Source organism: Rutidosis leptorrhynchoides, chromosome 7, assembly GCF_046630445.1.
Source record: "Rutidosis leptorrhynchoides isolate AG116_Rl617_1_P2 chromosome 7, CSIRO_AGI_Rlap_v1, whole genome shotgun sequence".
Classification (NCBI taxonomy): domain Eukaryota; kingdom Viridiplantae; phylum Streptophyta; class Magnoliopsida; order Asterales; family Asteraceae; genus Rutidosis; species Rutidosis leptorrhynchoides.
Genome location: NC_092339.1, coordinates 351,914,153 through 351,932,759, shown reverse-complemented (window position 1 = coordinate 351,932,759; position 18,607 = coordinate 351,914,153). Strand labels below are relative to the sequence as shown.

Here is an 18,607-nt window from a genome sequence, read left to right as displayed (position 1 = left end):
CACCTTACGTTACGCGACGTGTACCTTTATCAAAAATTAGACTTTATCATGGATAGACTATATTATCCAAAGCATAATCTTTACATTTGAGTGTTGTGGTCATTTGCTTCTATAAATCAAAGTCTCGTTGTTTATCAAAATATATTATGTTAAATCAAACGTTTTATGACTAAGTTAATATTATATTTTATCACTTTGTAAAATATAAATATATTTTCTTATTGAAATATTTATTTAGTTTTTCAAAATCAATTATATTTCAAGGTTTATTTAAAATCGTTTATTATAATACGTCACGTTTACACTTTAAAGCTTAAATTGATAAAATTCCTTTATACGCAAATGTTTATTTTAATTTCTCAAACGTTCTAATTAATATATTTAATTATCAGTCGAATCAATAAACAAGTGTTACTATCGTTTACTTAACTAATTTGAAATCATATATATTTAATATAAACACGTATTAAATACACGTTGCAAGTTAAATCACGGACTCTTATCATTTATAACTTGTCAAAAGGTTTCTAGAAAGATTCTAAAGTTTAGGATAACGTTAAAACCTTTACCCTTATCCTAATGACTCAATAACAAATTGTCAAAAGTGATTCTAGATATTTATAAAATTATATTCGTTTTAAAGAAGACGTGATGCTCAATTCGTTTTCCAAAATTTCTAACGATAAAAGATAATCTTAAAGTTTTATAATATGTTCCTACTTCTCGATATTTATATTATTTATTTTAAATCCTTATATATATATATATATATATTACAAAAAAATTAATAGTGTTTCCTTTTATATATTCAAAACGTTTTTTGTAACAAAGTTCTTTTAGATAGAAAAACATTTTTTTATACGTTTGAGACTAAATCGAGTAATTATAAATTTGGTTTTTCAGAATCAGTTATATTCCAAATCATCCTTTAAAAGGTTTCGTCTATATCGTGAAACGTTGCCAATACTAAATAAATAACTTATCAAGAGATACAAGACAATCATTGTAAAACATGCATTGAAAGTTAAGTAGGAATCTCCACTAACTTTTGTCTAGTTTTCGTTAATTAACACTTTTGTTCTTACATGTAAATCACTTTATCATTTCCCGAATATTGTTAAAAAGAACAGATTTCCTAAATCGTAGTGGACCTTACTACAGAGATCCGTAACCATATTACATTGTATCTGATAATTCAATCATTTGATATTATCTTTTAATTTTCGTCGATAAACGTATATTGACAAAACTTACGTTTATGTAAAGTATTATTCATCAAATACTTTGTTAACGTTTTTAATTATTACAAATGTATATTATATATACATATCTATATACACATAAATGTTCGTGAATCATCGATCACAATCAAAGGGTAATTGATTACATGAACTCAGTTCAAAGTTTTTGAGATTTCAACATTACAGACTTTGCTTATCGTGTCGGAATCATATAAAGATTAAGTTTAAATTTGTTCAAAAATTTCCGGGTCGTCACACATACTCTGATGTACGCAGCCCAGCAGGATTACTCCCTGGCTGTTTCCAACCCATCCCTTGCTCTAAATATAATATATCGACTATAATGATACAGCTAATATATGCGTTGACTAATGTTGGCTAATATAGCCCCTTAGTTTGAGCGGGAGGGTGGGCGTACGTTCAAACTGTCCCGGAAGTCTTCAAATAAAACTCTTGGTAAACCTTTGGTAAATATGTCAGCAATTTGAAAACGAGTGGGAATGTGAAGTACTCTAATTTGACCTCGAGCCACACTTTCACGAACGAAATGAATATACATTTCAATGTGTATAGTGCGCCGGTGTTGAACTGGATTTCCCGACAAAAAAATTGCTCTTACATTATCGCAAAAAACAATCGTAGCCTTATTTAGTTGACATCGAAGCTCAAGGAGTAAGTTTCGAATCCAGCATGATTCGAACACAACATTTGCCACACCCCGATATTCTGCTTCGGCGCTGAATCGCGAGACGGTTTGATGACGTTTAACGGACCATGAAACGAGATTAAATACACCATAACCAGAAGTTGAGCGTCGCGTGTTCGGGCATCCGCCTCAATCCGCATCAATATAATAGAAAAGTGAGGATAGTGAACTTTTAGTGAGCTGTAAACCATGACTGATGGTACCACAGATATAACGTAGTATGTGTCTAAGGGCTTGCATATGGCAGTCTTTTGGGTCGTGCATATGTAAAAAAATTTGTTGTACGACATACGAAATATCAGGTCGAGTAAAAGTCAAGTATTGTAATGCACCGGCGAGACTTCGATATTCTGTTGGGTTTGAGTAGGAAGGACCCGTAGTTACACTTATGCTTGTTAACGACCTTTTTTTTTTACTACGGTTAAAATTATCTTAATTCATTCCACATTAATGGTGAAGGGAGTGATTCGTATACCACCGTACACCACTAACTTTTATTCATACACCACTAAATATGTTTTAAAAGGTTGTACACATATTTGGTAGTGTGTGGATAATTTTGGTGGTGTACGAATCATCACCCTAATGGTAATAAGGAGTTTTGAAATTCACCTTGTTTTAACAAAATTAAAACCGATAATCACCTTTGTCAATTGTGACCCACCAAACCCTATTTTGGTATTATTTAAATCGACCACCACTTTAAGGACCAAAACGCTGTCGTTAGAAAGATGCCAGCTGACCCACTTGATACCTACATATAGATAGATACACACACCAACGATACTCAAAGAACAAGAGGTGCCATACAAATTCCATTCCATTTCCTTTTCTTCCCCAAACCAAAATTAAAAAATAGTAGAAAAAAAGGTGCTGGTTTCTATACAAACCCTAACCTCATTTTTACGCAGTTTCAATGGCGTCTTTGGTCCTGCCATCTCCGTCTTCATGCTCCACTTCTTCTGCTTTTTCTTCACTGTTTTCACGCCGCACTTTTAACCGTTGTTTCCTGTACAGTGATTGCCGTGTTCCTGTTTCTTCATTCAGCATCGTAAGTTAAACACACATACACATATGTATATGCACATATATACGTGCAGTCCTGTTTAATCGGAGAAATTTGAAATAGAAATTGAGCTATAATATACTCTGTAATTGTTTTGTTTATGTAATTCGTTTTGTTACTATGCTGATTATATCTTCTAGAATAGGATTGAAGTGTTTTTTTACCTAATTCATGAATTGATGGAACTGATACTATTGTGTATTGCTTGATTATTATTTTGTTCTTTAGTTTATTTTTAAACAGATTACAGATTGAATTATTAAATGCATTGTATATGAGTTAGAATTTGAATTAAGCTAGTTATTTCTGATGTGAACATGATACTTATCAATAATCTTGTTTTTATCTGATAATTTGTATTTATTTGAGTATTGGTATACTAATTTCCTACCAGTAGGTCTACATATGTTCTAAAAGACTTTGATTCTTTGAATGTAGTAATATTTAGTCAGTTTCTTCTTAATTAGAGGTGTGAGATTGGTAGATCGTTGAACGGTAAACCACGTGTACCAATTATCAATGAAGGGATGCTTTCGAGTTTTATGCAAGCTGGGCGTATGGATCAAACTGTTTTAAATGGAAAGCTTAAAATATTTTCAGGCACTGCAAATTCTGCACTTTCTGAGGTATTCTATGGTTTTATTCACTCTGCGATATTGATATATTATAACTTTTTCGTTGCGGTGTAGGAAATAGCTAGTTATATGGGTCTTGATCTTGGATTGATTGAGATAAAGAGGTTTGCAGATGGTGAAATTTATGTTCAACTGCAAGAAAGTGTACGAGGTTGTGATGTGTTTCTGGTACAGCCTACGAGTCCACCTGCAAATGAAAATCTGATGGAGCTTTTAGTAACTATTGATGCTTGTCGAAGAGCATCAGCCAAGAATATAACTGCCGTTATTCCTTACTTTGGTTATGCTCGAGCAGATCGAAAGGTGAACACTGCTTTAAATTGGCCGAGTCGGGTTCTGAGTTGGTCAAAGTAAAAGTTAGGTCAAACATTTTATAATTTTCAAATTGGATTTTGTGCCAAATATCTATGTTTGATATTTTTGTAAATTTGACTGATTTTCCTAGTAATTCCGAGTTTTGGCCGAGTTTGACAAAGTTAGACCGAGTTTGACTGATTAGTTGCCGAGTACTCCCCCAGCTGCAAAAACCAAGTACTCGCCAAGTAATTCCGACTTCTGCAACACTATATATATTACTCCCTCCGTCCCATATTTATAGTCTAGTATTCCTTTTGGCTTGTCCTAAATTAACTGTCCACTTCTATAAATAGATAAGAATAAAGAGGTAAAGTTCCTTTATTTCCTCAATGTATGTATGTAGATAAGACAAAAAGATGTGTAGAAAGTATAGGGTAAAACTTTAAAGTAAATAAAAAAGTACAGTGTAATAATTACATTTCTTAATCGTGTGTTATTTGTCTGGGAAAGTTAAATTGAGGCGGAGGGAGTACTAAAAGTCAATGTTGGTCGACGCCCGACTCTTCCCCATTTGTCCCCGACTCATTCCTCCAAGTTCCTGACCAACTCGTCCCCGACTCACGACTTTTACAACCTTGGTAGTAGTTATAGTTTATGTAAGTATGTATTATATCTGCTAACACGTGTATAATTGTTTTAGACACCAGGGCGTGAATCTATTGCCGCCTATTAGACAAGTATAATTGTATAAGGTTATGTTCTAGTTATAGTTTAGGGATACTTAGTGTAATTACACCTTCTACATATAGAAGGCACAATACTCTGAATAATACACACAGAACTTACAAGTTCAATATCTCTCTTCCTCTATTATATCTTCTAATTTGGTATCAAGAGCTGTAAAGGACTAAGTTCGGCAACAATTCCGGCAGCCACTATTCAGGCAACAGTTCCGGAACAACAAAAAAAAAAAAAAAAAAAAAAAAAAAACTGACCTTTAAAACTCAAAGTATGCTATGTGAATGCAGCGTTGTCGGAACGTTCACATTAGAAACGAGCTTTTTCAGGTGATAACAACTAAATCCGGTAACCCACAAAATCACCGCAACTCAATACAACCCTAATCAGCCAAATTACCAACACAACTACATGCGGAATTAAATTCCGAACACACGCACAAACATTTCAGCCGCAACCGCCATCACACGCGCCACCACGCGCCACCACAGCCGCCAGAAATTTTCGACTTTGTTTTTCGATCTAGATCAATCCGGCCAAAATAAGAGAAAACCGCCAACACCAATACGCTCGGAATCAAATTCCGACCAAACGCTGAAATTTTCAGCTTTTTCCGGCAACAAACCACCGCCGGCCGCCGCCGGCCGCCACTATTCACCGCCGGTCCAATTTTTGTTTCAGTCTGGAACGAGAGTAAAAAAAAAAAATGAAGTTTTAAACTCTTTATCTTCTTCTTATATCTCTCCTACCTACTATAGTTATTTACTTTTACTTTTTTATCTTCTTTTAAGTTGAAAAAAAAAAAGACAAACAAAAAAAAAAAAAGACAAAAAAGACAAAAAAAAAAAAAAAAGAAAATTATTATTATTACCTTATCTTTTATCTATATCTGAAAATGGCAATGTTAGCTTCCTTTACCCCAACAGAGAAAGCCGCACACAACTCTCACAAATTTGGTTTCACCTTATCTCCCACGAACTATGATTACTGGAAGACTGTGGTTGAACCGTTCTTCGTCACCAACAAATTATTTGACTACATTGATGGCACAATCCCTTGTCCACCTACAAATGTACCATCATCAGAAAAAGACGAAGAAACATAGTCTCAACCACCAAACCCCAATTACATTAATTGGGTCTCTAATGATGCTCATATACGAATGCTCCTCATTTCTACCATATCCGAAGCATCATTCCAACATGTTCAAGGACTAACGTCTAGTGATCTCTGGTTGTCCTTTGAGCGTGCCTACGCTCCTCACACTTCCTCTCGGGAATACACTTTGAAAACCCAGCTTCTCAGACTACAGATGAAGCCAGATGAAACAACCGCAGACTACCTAACTAGGACTCAAGAATACGATGTTGCGCTCGCTAACATCGGCGAAAAGAGGAAAGAAAAAGATCTGGTGATGCTCGTTATATCAGGACTACGAGAGGAATACAACGGTTTAAAATCAAGCCTTCTAGGCCGAGAAAAACCCCTACCTTTGTAGACCTTCATGGTCTGCTATCAGACCACGACTACATGATCAAGAAATCTGTACCCGACATTCCTTCAGCTCAAGCATTCACGACTAGCACACAAAGTCGCAATTCAGCAGCTCCTAATAATGTCTTGCCCGTTTCACAGACAAACCAGCTTCAAGCCATACAGTTGCTTTTATCTCAACTTGGACTCCATGCTCAACCTGCCCATACACCGGCTGCACAAGCCATGTACACAAACCGATCTGGCAATAACCGTGGTCGTGGACGTGATTACAGACGTGGACGAGGCAACTATAACAACAGAAATCAAGCAGTTAATCGAAATTCATTTAACTGGGCTTCTAATCAAAACACAGTTTTTGGCACATGCAATAGGTGTGGGATTGGGCACATCCCATCTCAATGCCCTAATCGTAACCCTGCTACTATGAGACGACAGTCACCTTCAGCCAACTTTACAGACTATCGCTCTCAAGCGTCAACCTCTTGGATCCCAGACACAGCTCTAGTCACCATGTTGCTCCAGACCTATCCAACTTTGGCAACTCCGAGGTCTACTACGGTGAGGACAATCTTCATGTTGGCAATGGTAAGGGTTTACCCATTCTACACGTTGGTTCCTCACAATTTTCGTCTCCAAACAAAACCTTTTCCCTCAAAGACATACTTCATGTTCCTGAAATAAAACATAAATTACTTTCTGTACAAAAGTTTTGTCTTGATAACGTGTATTTTGAATTTCACTCAACTTTCTTTGCTGTGAAGGACAAGATTACACACACTACCCTCCTCACGTGTCCAAGTAATGGTGGTCTTTACTCCTTTCATCTTCCTCAATCTTCACCAGTTCACAAAGTAGCATTCTCCACTACCCGTGCATCTTCAATTACTTGGCATCAAAGACTCGGACATCCTCATCCACAACTTTTGAAGTCCATGTTATCTAAATATCATTTGCCTTTACAAAATAAGTTTACAACCACCTTTTGTGATTCATGTAATGTTAGAAAATCCTCTAAACTTCATCTATTATCATCTACTTATAAAAGTTCGCACATTTTGGATTTAGTCTTTTGTGATGTATGGGGACCTGCGCCTGTTACCTCCTTTGATGGTCACAAATACTTTTTGCTGTGTGTTGATCACTTTTCACGATTTATGTGGTTTTTCCCATTAAAACTCAAATCTGATGTTTACGCCACCTTTAAGCAATTTGTGGCAATAGTTGAACGACAATTTCAGACCAAACTCAAATCTGTCCAAACTGATTGGGGAGGTGAATTTAGAAATCTCTCTCAATTCTTTTCCCCACTAGGCATCAATCATCGCCTTTCCTGTCCTCATACCAGTAAACAAAATGGTTTAGTTGAAAGACGACATCGCCATGTTGTTGAAACCGGTCTTACTCTACTCGCTCAATCACATGTACCACAACGTTTTTGGCATTTTGCTTTTGGCACTGCAGTGTATCTTATAAATCGAATGCCATCCAGAACAAACTCAGCAACCTCACCCTTTGAACATGTGTTCGAACATAAACTTGATTTTTCATTTCTTCGGGTTTTTGGGTGCCAATGCTACCCTCATCTTCGATCATACAACAAACACAAAATGGATTTTCGATCTACCCCTTGTGTATTTCTTGGTTACAATACCGCCCATCATGGCTATCGATGTTTCGACCCAAAGTCGGATCATATTTATATAGCCCGTCATGTTCGCTTCAATGAGCAATCTTTTCCTTTTAAACAATCTGATACAACCATTTCTACACATCCAGTCAATCCTTACATCTCTAAATATCCAAATCCTACCTCACAAACTAACGATTCACCTTCCACAGTTTCTAAAACACACTCTATTCCACCAGAACCAAAAAATACCACCATTACACCGCATTAACACGTCACGATCAAACCACCTATCATTCACACATATCATCGTCGCTCAAAAACCTCCTCATCACCACCTAAACAAAGTCACAACCAACTAACTCAGAATACTACTACTACTACCACCACTTCCACCAACACTGAGCCACCTCCTCGTTCTCGACCAGCCAATCTTCGCCCCAATCCTAAACAAATCCACCAACATAATGCCACATCCTATCATACAACAGTTCCCTCGTCCGACACTGAACCATCGAACTTTACCATTGCTAACAAAGATCCCCAATGGCGTAAAGCTATGACTGAAGAGTATTCAGCGTTGGTGCGGAATGGTACTTGGTCACTAGTTCCTCGTGTTCCAAACTCTAATGTGGTTGATTGCAAGTGGGTATACAAATTAAAACGGGATCAAACAGGGGCAGTGTAACGCTACAAAGCACGTTTAGTTGCTAAAGGGTTTCGACAACAACCAGGTATCGACTATCAGGAAACATTTAGCCCCGTTGTAAAATCAACAACCATTCGTGTTGTTCTCTCTTTGGCTGTGTCTCAGAAATGGTCCCTCAGGCAACTTGATGTACAAAATGCCTTTTTACATGGTGATCTGCACGAAACGGTTTATCTACAACAACCACCGGGTTTCGTCAATTCAGCTACACCAAATCATGTTTGCCTCCTTCACAAAGCCTTATATGGATTAAAGCAAGCACCTAGAGCATGGTTTCATCGACTCTCTACGGCACTTCATTCTCTTGGATTTCATGGGTCGAAAACGGATACTTCCCTATTCATCTACTCTAATGAGAACACTCTTCTATACATGCTTGTGTATGTTGATGACATTATTTTAACAGGGAACGATGCAAAGGAAATAGATAGGGTGGTACAAAGTCTCAGCCGCTCATTCGCTGTTAAAGACATGGGTAACTTGTCTTATTTTCTCGGGATTGAAGTCACAAGGAATGGTAACGACATGATCCTATCACAACGCAAATACATACATGAACTTTTGGAACGCGCCGACTTATCTAATGCTAAACCGGTTTCATCTCCCATGACAACCAACGCAAACCTTGCTCTTGGTGATAGTGCAACATTTGACAACCCCGTTCAATACCGTAAAATTGTAGGTGCCCTTCAGTATGTTACAACATCACTTTCGCAGTCAACAAAGTCTGTCAGTACATGCATTGTCCCACGATAAATCATTGGTCAACAGTTAAACGAATTCTCCGTTACTTACAGGGCACTGCCAATTATGGGTTACGATTTATACACGACTCCGGAACAGTGCTTCATGCCTACACTGATTCCGCATACAACTCGCTGACTAGCTTCTCTGATGCTGACTGGGCAGGTTGTCCAGATGACCATCGATCCACGGGAGGATATGCTATATATCTAGGTTCAAACCTAGTATCATGGTCTGCACGAAAACAAAAGACTGTCTCTCAATCTTCAACAGAATCTGAATACAAGGCCCTAGCTGACACAGTTGCAGAACTAACATGGCTTCAAGATTTATTACGTGAACTTCGTGTGCCTGTTAAATCAGTTCCTACCTTATGATGTGATAACCTTGGCGCTACGTATCTCTCAGCTAACCTAGTCTTTCATGCACGTACAAAACATGTAGAAGTTGATTTTCACTTTGTTCGAGAAAGAGTTGCTCAACAAAAACTTTCAGTTCAGTTTATAACTACTGACGATCAGATTGCTGATATCTTCACCAAGCCGTTGTCCTCACCAAGATTTCTCCTATTACGATCCAAGCTACAAGTCGTATCCCGCCCTTAGCTTGCGGGGGAATATTAGACAACTATAATTGTATAAGGTTATGTTCTAGTTATAGTTTAGGGATACTTAGTGTAATTACACCTTCTATATAAAGAAGGCACAATACTCTGAATAATACACACAGAACTTACAAGTTCAATAATTACAGTGTAATAATTACATTTCTTAATCGTGTGTTATTTGTCTGGGAAAGTTAAATTGAGACGGAGGGAGTACTAAAAGTCAATGTTGGTCGACGCCCGACTCTTTCCCATTTGTCCCCGACTCATTCCTCCAAGTTCCTGACCAACTCGTCCCCGACTCACGACTTTTACAACCTTGGTAGTAGTTATAGTTTATGTAAGTATGTATTATATCTGCTAACACGTGTATAATTGTTTTAGACACAAGGGCGTGAATCTATTGCCGCCAAACTAGTAGCGAACCTCATAACCGAAGCAGGTGCAGACCGTGTTCTTGCTTGCGATCTTCACTCGGGCCAGTCAATGGGTTACTTTGATATACCCGTGGACCACGTATATTGTCAGGTAACTATAATCGTCAACATAATCATTACATTATAAACTCCTAAACCATTTATTATTATTATTATACTGATAATGGTCTGTGTTTTATTTTTGTTTCATTAGCCTGTTATTCTTGATTACTTGGCCAGCAAGTCAATATGCTCCGATGATTTGGTAGTGGTGTCACCTGATGTTGGTGGAGTTGCGCGAGCACGTGCTTTTGCTAAAAAGTTATCTGATGCCCCGTTGGCAATTGTTGATAAAAGGCGACATGGACATAATGTAGCTGAGGTGAGTTTGTTTATTTATGAGATTATTTGACTTAATATTTGACTTATATCTATCAACTACTTTTTCTTAGTCATGGAATCTATTTGGAACTTGATCAGGTAATGAATCTAATTGGTGATGTTAAAGGAAAGGTCGCTGTGATGTTAGACGATATGATCGATACTGCTGGTGAGTTGTCTAAGATGTGAACTGAGATCTTTAGAAATTATGGAACATCAAATATCTGTGCTACCTACCTGGCTACACATGATTACCAACCGTCAGTGTTGTAAACAGCGGCCGTCTCGGCCGACTAGTCGGTTTGGTGACTATCTCATCCTGTTTCGCCCAAAATCATCTAATTAGTCGGTCAACGTTAAAAAAGATCACATGAAATTTTTTGAAATTTTTTTTTGAATAATAACATCTATATCACAAAGTGTTATTTTTAAATGTTCATATTTTCATCCAATCTGTTCGTGAACAAAGATTTTTCAAAAAACGAAAAAAAAAAGTTTAGCTTCCCCCCGCTTCCCCCCGATTGGTTACTTCCCCCTCGATCCTACCACTATATATATATATATATATATATATATATATATATATATATATATATTCAGAAAAGTAAAAAGTCAAGTCCGAGATCTCCCCTAGACGCCGAGATTTCCCCAAAAATGTCCAAACAATATCTCCCCGAAATCTGAGTTCTCCAACCTTGATGTTAGTCAACGTCCGACTAGTCCCCGACTCGAACGACTATATCATCTCAAAGTCCCAAACGACTCGTCTCCGTCATGCCACTTTTTCAACCTTGGAATCTTCCTATTGAATTTGTACCATATTAGTTATCTATTTGCTTACATAATCATTATAACACCAAACCATTTTGTGCTTATTTCAGGGACTATTTCTAAAGGTGCAGCTCTATTACATGAAGAGGGAGCCAGAGAAGTCTACGCATGTTGCACACACGGTGTATTTAGGTAATGCTTATCATCGATTTTTTTGGCCTAATCTATTTGCACTAATAAGTTTGTCTTTTGACTATATTATAGTATCAAGAGTCTTACTCACATGCCTTTTGACTATTATTTTTTATTAATGTCTATTTATAGTCCCCCTGCAATTGAGAGGTTGTCAAGTGGCCTATTCCAAGAAGTGATTGTTACAAACACAATTCCTCTAAAGGAACAACATTATTTCCCTCAGTTGACTGTTCTTTCAGTTGCAAATCTGTTGGGTGAGACCATTTGGCGTGTTCATGACGACAGCTCTGTAAGTAGCATCTTCACATGAGAATTGAAAAAGGGAAGACGCATGTTTGAAGTGGTAACCCGTGGTCATCTTTCTTCAAAATCGATTTTTGCTCAATAAGTAGGTCTTCTGTAACATTATTGCTTATTTTTTGAACTGATTATGTTGTTCAGTTTTGTTGCATATTTCAGGGAACTGCTTATTTTTTCAAGGAAAAAATATGTGCAGGTTTGCACCGAATTGTTAAATGATAACTTTCTTCAGCAAATGATGGCTGGATGACAGTGTGATCCCCCCCCCCCCCCCCCCCCCCCCCCCCCCCTGATTATTCTTGCAATGCTTTTGCTATAGCAATTCAATATAATTTTCTACCTTGTATATGATCTGGTAAATCTGTTTACTTGAGGATTATTCGGTCAATTCTCTTAGCATGTTTACTTGGATATATAACATTACTATTACTATTACTCACTGTTGTAAAAGGCGTCCGTTGCGACGCCCGTTGCGGGGTTTTGGTGACTAAACCGTTTCGTCCCCGTCCCGTTTTCTTATAAGCCGTTCAACAGTCAAAAGTCAGGTCAAATGCAGGAAAAATTGGGCCAACGCCGGTCAAAAGCCAGAAATTCTGTTAAAATCGGTCATAAGTCGGTCAAATCAATCAAAATTGACCTAGTTTAATATTCCATTTTGTATTATATTAATGCTAATATCAACTATAAGTAAAAACTTGTCAACGAAGGTTTTTTAGCTCTAAAATATGTGTATGTATATATATATATATATATGTTAAATAAGTCAACATCCGTTTCGACCCCGTCTCGGCCCTTTTTTTCTATTGTGACGTTTTGAGGTCGCTACCATTTCGGCCATGTCTTACGTCTTTTTCAACCTTGCTATTACTATTACTATTACTATTATTACTACTACTATATACTAATTGAGAAAGTTTTGGAATAGTACCACTTTTACGCTTTAACGACTTGTACGTTTCGCATAAACATGGGCCATGTCCTTCGACTCGGACATGGGCCATGCCCTCCAACTCGGACATGGGCCATGCTCGAACATGGGCCATGCCCTCCAACTCGGACATGGGGCATGTCCTCCACCTCAGAAATGGGCCAAGTCCTCCACCTCGGACATGAGCCAAGTTGCTGGGCGCCGTCCAAATGGTCTGACGGACCAGCTGTCTTATTTTAGATGTTTTAAAGGGGCTTTTTGGTAATTTCACTTATGGGATGAGTTAAAGGCCACAAGATCAGTTCATAAAGTACCATTACTCCTTTTCAACCACCACTTCCTTTCCACTTTAATTCTAGTGAGAGAGAAGGTTTCTAGAGTGAGAGAGCTCAATCAAGGAAGGAAGAAGCGTGTTTCGAGTTAAAGTGAAAGTTTTAAAGTTGTTCATCTAGTCTCTAGCTACGTGGTAATTGTGGTGGTAAGTCTTAACCTTGATTTTCTTGTTTTAAGTTGCTTAAGGGTTAGGGTTAGAGATGAACATAAAACCCATTTGTTAGCGGTTTGGGGGTTTTTGGGTAAGATGGGTCATGAGGACTCAAAGATGACTAACCTAAGGTTTTGAAATGATAGATGAGCTTATGAGTCTTAAATTGGTTAGTTGATTACTAGCACACCCAGAGATTAAGTAAGTGGGTATTATTTGGGTATGTTAACGACCCAAATGGACGTGTTAACCTTGAAGTGGGTCAAATGAGTCTTTCATGACCTAGGTTGTTTAATGAGTGTGAAAATGCGATAACCTTGTGTTAAAAAGTGTATTAAGATCATAATTGGCTAGTGTTAGGGGTTTTGGCGAAGTTGACCTAATATTATGATTAAGAGTGCAATGGGTCGAAATTGCACCATCGGTCAAAATGGCACTAGAAGGGTGAATGAGTTGGTTGACCAACTTGATCATATGATTGATTATGTGCATAATGTAATAGGTGCGTTACGTTGAAGGTTGCGAGCTCGAGTTATCATTCACCGAAGGCGTTAAGGTGAGTGGAATGTGTAGTGACTCGAACTTTTCCATGTTTATATATATTAAATGAAATTGATATTTACATGATTAAATGTTTCCAACATGTTAAGCAATCAAACTTGTTAAGACTTGAATAATTGAAATGAGTTTATGTAGTCAATTGATCACCCAAGTTGACCGGCGATTCACGAACGTTTAAACTTGTAACAACTACATGATGATATATATATGGATATAGGGTAAGGTTCAATACAGAACCAATAAAATATATATAAAATACAGAACTAATGTGCATCGTCCGATTTAATTTTTAAAGGTTGTGATCAATCTTCTAAACTGAAACGTTATTTCTAATGGAAAAGGGTAATTATGTCATACGATGTTATTAGTTTTATCAATATTAAATAATAATATATCGCAATTTAACAATTAAAAACGGTTTAAAAACTACTCCGCCAAACCGTCTGACGTACTCTCCATCATTATTTTGAATTTCACTTTTGTTGAAATTTACGCCTTCAATTAGGTTGTCATTCACGACTTCATACTCTTGAGAGTTGTCCATTTTGTTTATTATATTAAGATGGAAATAATGCTGAATTTCAGAAAGATGAACGACACATTTGAAAGTTAATTGGAATGAATGTTTGATAAAATGATTTGAATAAGGAAACTGTAACTTGAGATTGATGGGTGGGAACACGTAACTTCCATTCATGTATTCAAATAATTAGTTTTTTTTGTATTTTCCATTTGTAATATTATTTATATAATTACTAATTTGCCCCTTGGATATTTGGTTCTGTAGGTTCTGTAGAAATAGTTGGTTCTGTATTGAAAATATATATATATATATATATATATATATATATATATATATGAATGATTTAGGTTCGTGAATCTGAGGCCAACCTTGCATTGTTCAGTATCGTCGTATGCATATTTTTACTACAAAATATCGTATTGTGAGTTCATTTGCTCCCTTTTACTCTTTACATTTTTGGGACTGAGAATACATGCACTGTTTTTACAACTGTTTTATTAAATGCCTTTGAAATCTATATTTTTGGACTGAGATGCTTTTATAAATGTTTGACAAGATAGACACAAGCAAAACATTCCTCGAATGAATTATTATGCAGACAGAAGTTCTGTGGATTATTATTGAATTAGTTGGACTGATAATTGCCACTAATTGTTGTGAATATTTTTCCCTGATTATTATTGCTTGGTAACCTAAGAATAAGAAACGGGTATGTTCCTAATTCACGTGAATCCTAAAGGTAGCTACTGGGTTTAACACCCCCACCCAGAATGTTCACTAGACGAAAGAGCTAGTGGGCATGGTGTTTAGTACTTCGAAGTTTATATATTATACAGACGAGATGTTCTGTTTTGGGGATATTATTGATGCGCATTATATGTTAAGGTCGGTTACCAAGCCAAGCAATGAAAGTAAAGTGAATGTTATGTATCGAGAGAATGATTTTTAAACACAGGTTATGTGTATTATTTTTGTGCACGAGATATGTGTACGGTTATTTAATAATCGCGAGGCAACCTATGGGGGAGAAAAGGATACGAACCTACTCTGCTAAGCATTATGAAAAATGGTTTTGTACACGAGATAGGTGTACTGTATTTAAATCTTGTGGTCTATCAAAATGATGAATTTAATTGCTTATGATAAACCTATGAACTCACCAACCTTTTGGTTGACACTTGAAAGCACGTTTATTCTCAGGTATGAAAGAAATCTTCCGCTGTGTATTTGCTCATTTTAGAGATACTACTTGGAGTCGTCCATGACATATAGAGGTCAGAACCTCGCAATGGGACCATCTGTTGAAGACTTCGTCCAAGTGAATTAGGAGGGGTCACTTCACGTTGGGAATAAACAAAATGAAGAACTACTTTACGAGCTCTCAATACGTGCCAAGATTCGAATACAACGTCACCAGTCTCAGAACGTTCATCATCCCTAAGCACTATGAAAGAAACTACACACCTGGAAGTGATGTGATCAAGGCAATGAAAGCTGAGGAGGAAGCCAAGAAAAAGGCCTCAAAGGGTGCAAGTCAAAGCTGATTAATGGAAGGTGATATTTTTTGAAAACCGCACGCCAAGGGGGAGATTGTTGACATATGTTTATGTAATAGTTTTGTGGCGTACGGTTTTAGTTATGTAATGTCTTGTATTTACTCTTATTTACCATGGTAACTTGTAATTGATGTAACATGGGAGGTTGTCATATATAAATAACCTCCCCACCTTTTGTAATGCTAGTTATCTATTTTGACAAGTATCACTTTACACATTTTCTCTCTTGTGTTCTTGATTAACTAATACCCTAACCCACATAATCATTAAGAAACCGAATGGCTAATCATCTAAAGGGACTAACACGAAGGTTATGCGCCGCCAAATGGTAATCCATCTGGCGGCGCATACTAATGATTTAAAAAAACGTGTTTAATAAAGTGACATTAGATTCAAATTTATAGCCGTTATACATAATTACATTGCGAGTGAAATAACAGGCTTTAAAACGATATATACCATGCTAAATCATGCATACACAAAACTAATAATAAGATATAAATTGAAAACGTTCAAAGAAAACATTAAAAATGATTAAAATGTCTTTTTTCGGCATCCTGACGACCTCGAATGTCAAGACACTCTCCAGGAGTCTTGAAGTTAGAGTCGTTTTAAGATGATCTCGAGAATTTCAGCATAATCTGAAACCAAAGGTTATGCGCCGTCAAATTGTACTCCATCTAGCGGCGCATATTAACGATTTAAAAAAGCGTGTTTAATGAAGTGACATTATATTCAAATTTATATGTATTATACATAATTACATTGCGAGTGAAATAATAGGCCTTAAAACAATATGTACCATGCTAAGTCATGTATACACAAAAGGAATAATATGAATGAAATTCAAAACGTTTAAAATTGAAAAAAGGCAAAATTAAAGGCTTTCGAGGACTCGTTTCGAAAAATATTTGGGACAAACCGCCTATGGCAGTTTGCCAACGTATAGATCCCGAAAAAATACACGATTTGAAAAAACAAACGGTGACTAAATCAGAGCTACGAGTCAAAAGATACGATAGATCGAACATTTTGGCCAAAGACACAAAACACCAAGCACCACGAACCGTCGGCGATGTTTGGTGTGTGGTGCGATTTTGCGAGGAAAGATGTCTTTTTTGGAATTAGATGACCTCGAATGGCTAGCACGTTCAGAGAGTCTTGCTCGTTCGGCCTTTTTAGGGTGATCTCAAGAATTTCAGCACAATCCAAAACCGAAGTTTATGCACCGCCAAATGGTACTCCATCTGGCGGCGCATATTAATGATTTAAAAAAGCTTGTTTAATGAAGTGACATTAGATTCAAATTTATATGCGTTATACATAATTACATTGCGAGTGAAATAATAGACCTTAAAACAATATGTAACATTCTAAGTCATGCATGCACAAAATGAATAATATGAATGAAATTCAAAACGGTTAAAATCGAAAAAAGGCAAAATTGAAAGCTTTCGAGGACTCGTTTTGAAAAATATTTGGGACAAACTGTAGTGACCCGAACTTTTCCATGTTTATATATATATTAAATGAAATTGTTATTTACATGATTAAGTGTTTCCAACATGTTAAGCAATCAAATTTGTTAAGACTTGATTAATTGAAATAGGTTTCATATAGACAATTGACCACCCAAGTTGACCGGTGATTCACGAACGTTAAAACTTGTAAAAAATATATGATGACATGTATATGATTATATATATAGTTAACATGATATTATGATAAGTAAGTATCTCATTAGGTATTTTAACAATGAGTTATATACATAAAATTGAGTTTATTGAATTAAGAAACTCGAAACGATATATATAACGATTATCGTTATAACAACGTCTTACTAAATACATATGAATCATATTAAGATATTGATACAATATGTTTAATCATGATAAATGATAAGTAAACATGTCATTAAGTGTATTAACAATGAACTACATATGTAAAAACAAGACTACTAACTTAATGATTTCGAAACGAGACATATATGTAACGATTATCGTTGTAACAACATTTAACTGTATATATATCATACTAAGATATATTAATATATCATAATATCATGATAATGTAATAATTTAACATCTCTTTATATATAATAAACAATGGGTTAACAACATTTAACAAGATCGTTAACCTAAAGGTTTCAAAACAACATTTACATGTAACGACTAACGATGACTTAACGACTCAGTTAAAATGTATATACATGTAGTGTATTAATATATATTCATACACTTTTGAAAGACTTCAAGACACTTATCAAAATACTTCTACTTAACAAAAATGCTTACAATCACATCCTCGTTCAGTTTCATCAACAATTCTACTCGCATGCATCCGTATTTGTACTCGTACAATACACAGCTTTTAGATGTATGTACTATTGGTATATACACTCTAATAATCAGCTCTTAGCAGCCCATGTGAGTCACCTAACATATGTGGGAACCATCATTTGGCAGCTAGCATGAAATATCTCATAAAATTATAAAAATATTAGTAATCATTCATGACTTATTTACATGTAAACAAAATTACACATCCTTTATATCTATTCCATATAACAAAGACCAAAAACACCTTCAAACACTTTCATTCTTCATAAATTCTATAAGTTCTAGTTTC

At 36.2% G+C, this 18,607-nt stretch overlaps 1 protein-coding gene across 1 annotated transcript; it reads left to right on the top strand.

The window, feature by feature from the left end:
• The first annotated feature begins 2,751 nt into the window (after positions 1-2,751).
• Positions 2,752-12,180, top strand: LOC139857399 (ribose-phosphate pyrophosphokinase 1-like). The gene is made up of 8 exons (XM_071846148.1): positions 2,752-2,998; positions 3,481-3,639; positions 3,703-3,951; positions 10,249-10,392; positions 10,495-10,662; positions 10,761-10,830; positions 11,543-11,624; positions 11,757-12,180. The coding sequence occupies exons 1-8, from the start codon at positions 2,864-2,866 to the stop codon at positions 11,935-11,937; spliced, it is 1,188 nt and encodes a 395-aa protein (XP_071702249.1). The 5' UTR covers positions 2,752-2,863; the 3' UTR covers positions 11,938-12,180.
• The last annotated feature ends 6,427 nt before the right edge of the window (positions 12,181-18,607 follow it).

Excerpts from the sequence above, each read along its gene's own strand:
- LOC139857399 (XM_071846148.1), top strand. The coding sequence starts at position 2,864 with ATGGCGTCTTTGGTCCTGCCATCTCCGTCTTCATGCTCCACTTCTTCT. Across the intron at positions 3,640-3,702 it reads CAAATTCTGCACTTTCTGAG|GAAATAGCTAGTTATATGGG; the intron begins GTATTCTATGGT and ends GTTGCGGTGTAG. Across the intron at positions 10,393-10,494 it reads TGGACCACGTATATTGTCAG|CCTGTTATTCTTGATTACTT; the intron begins GTAACTATAATC and ends TTGTTTCATTAG.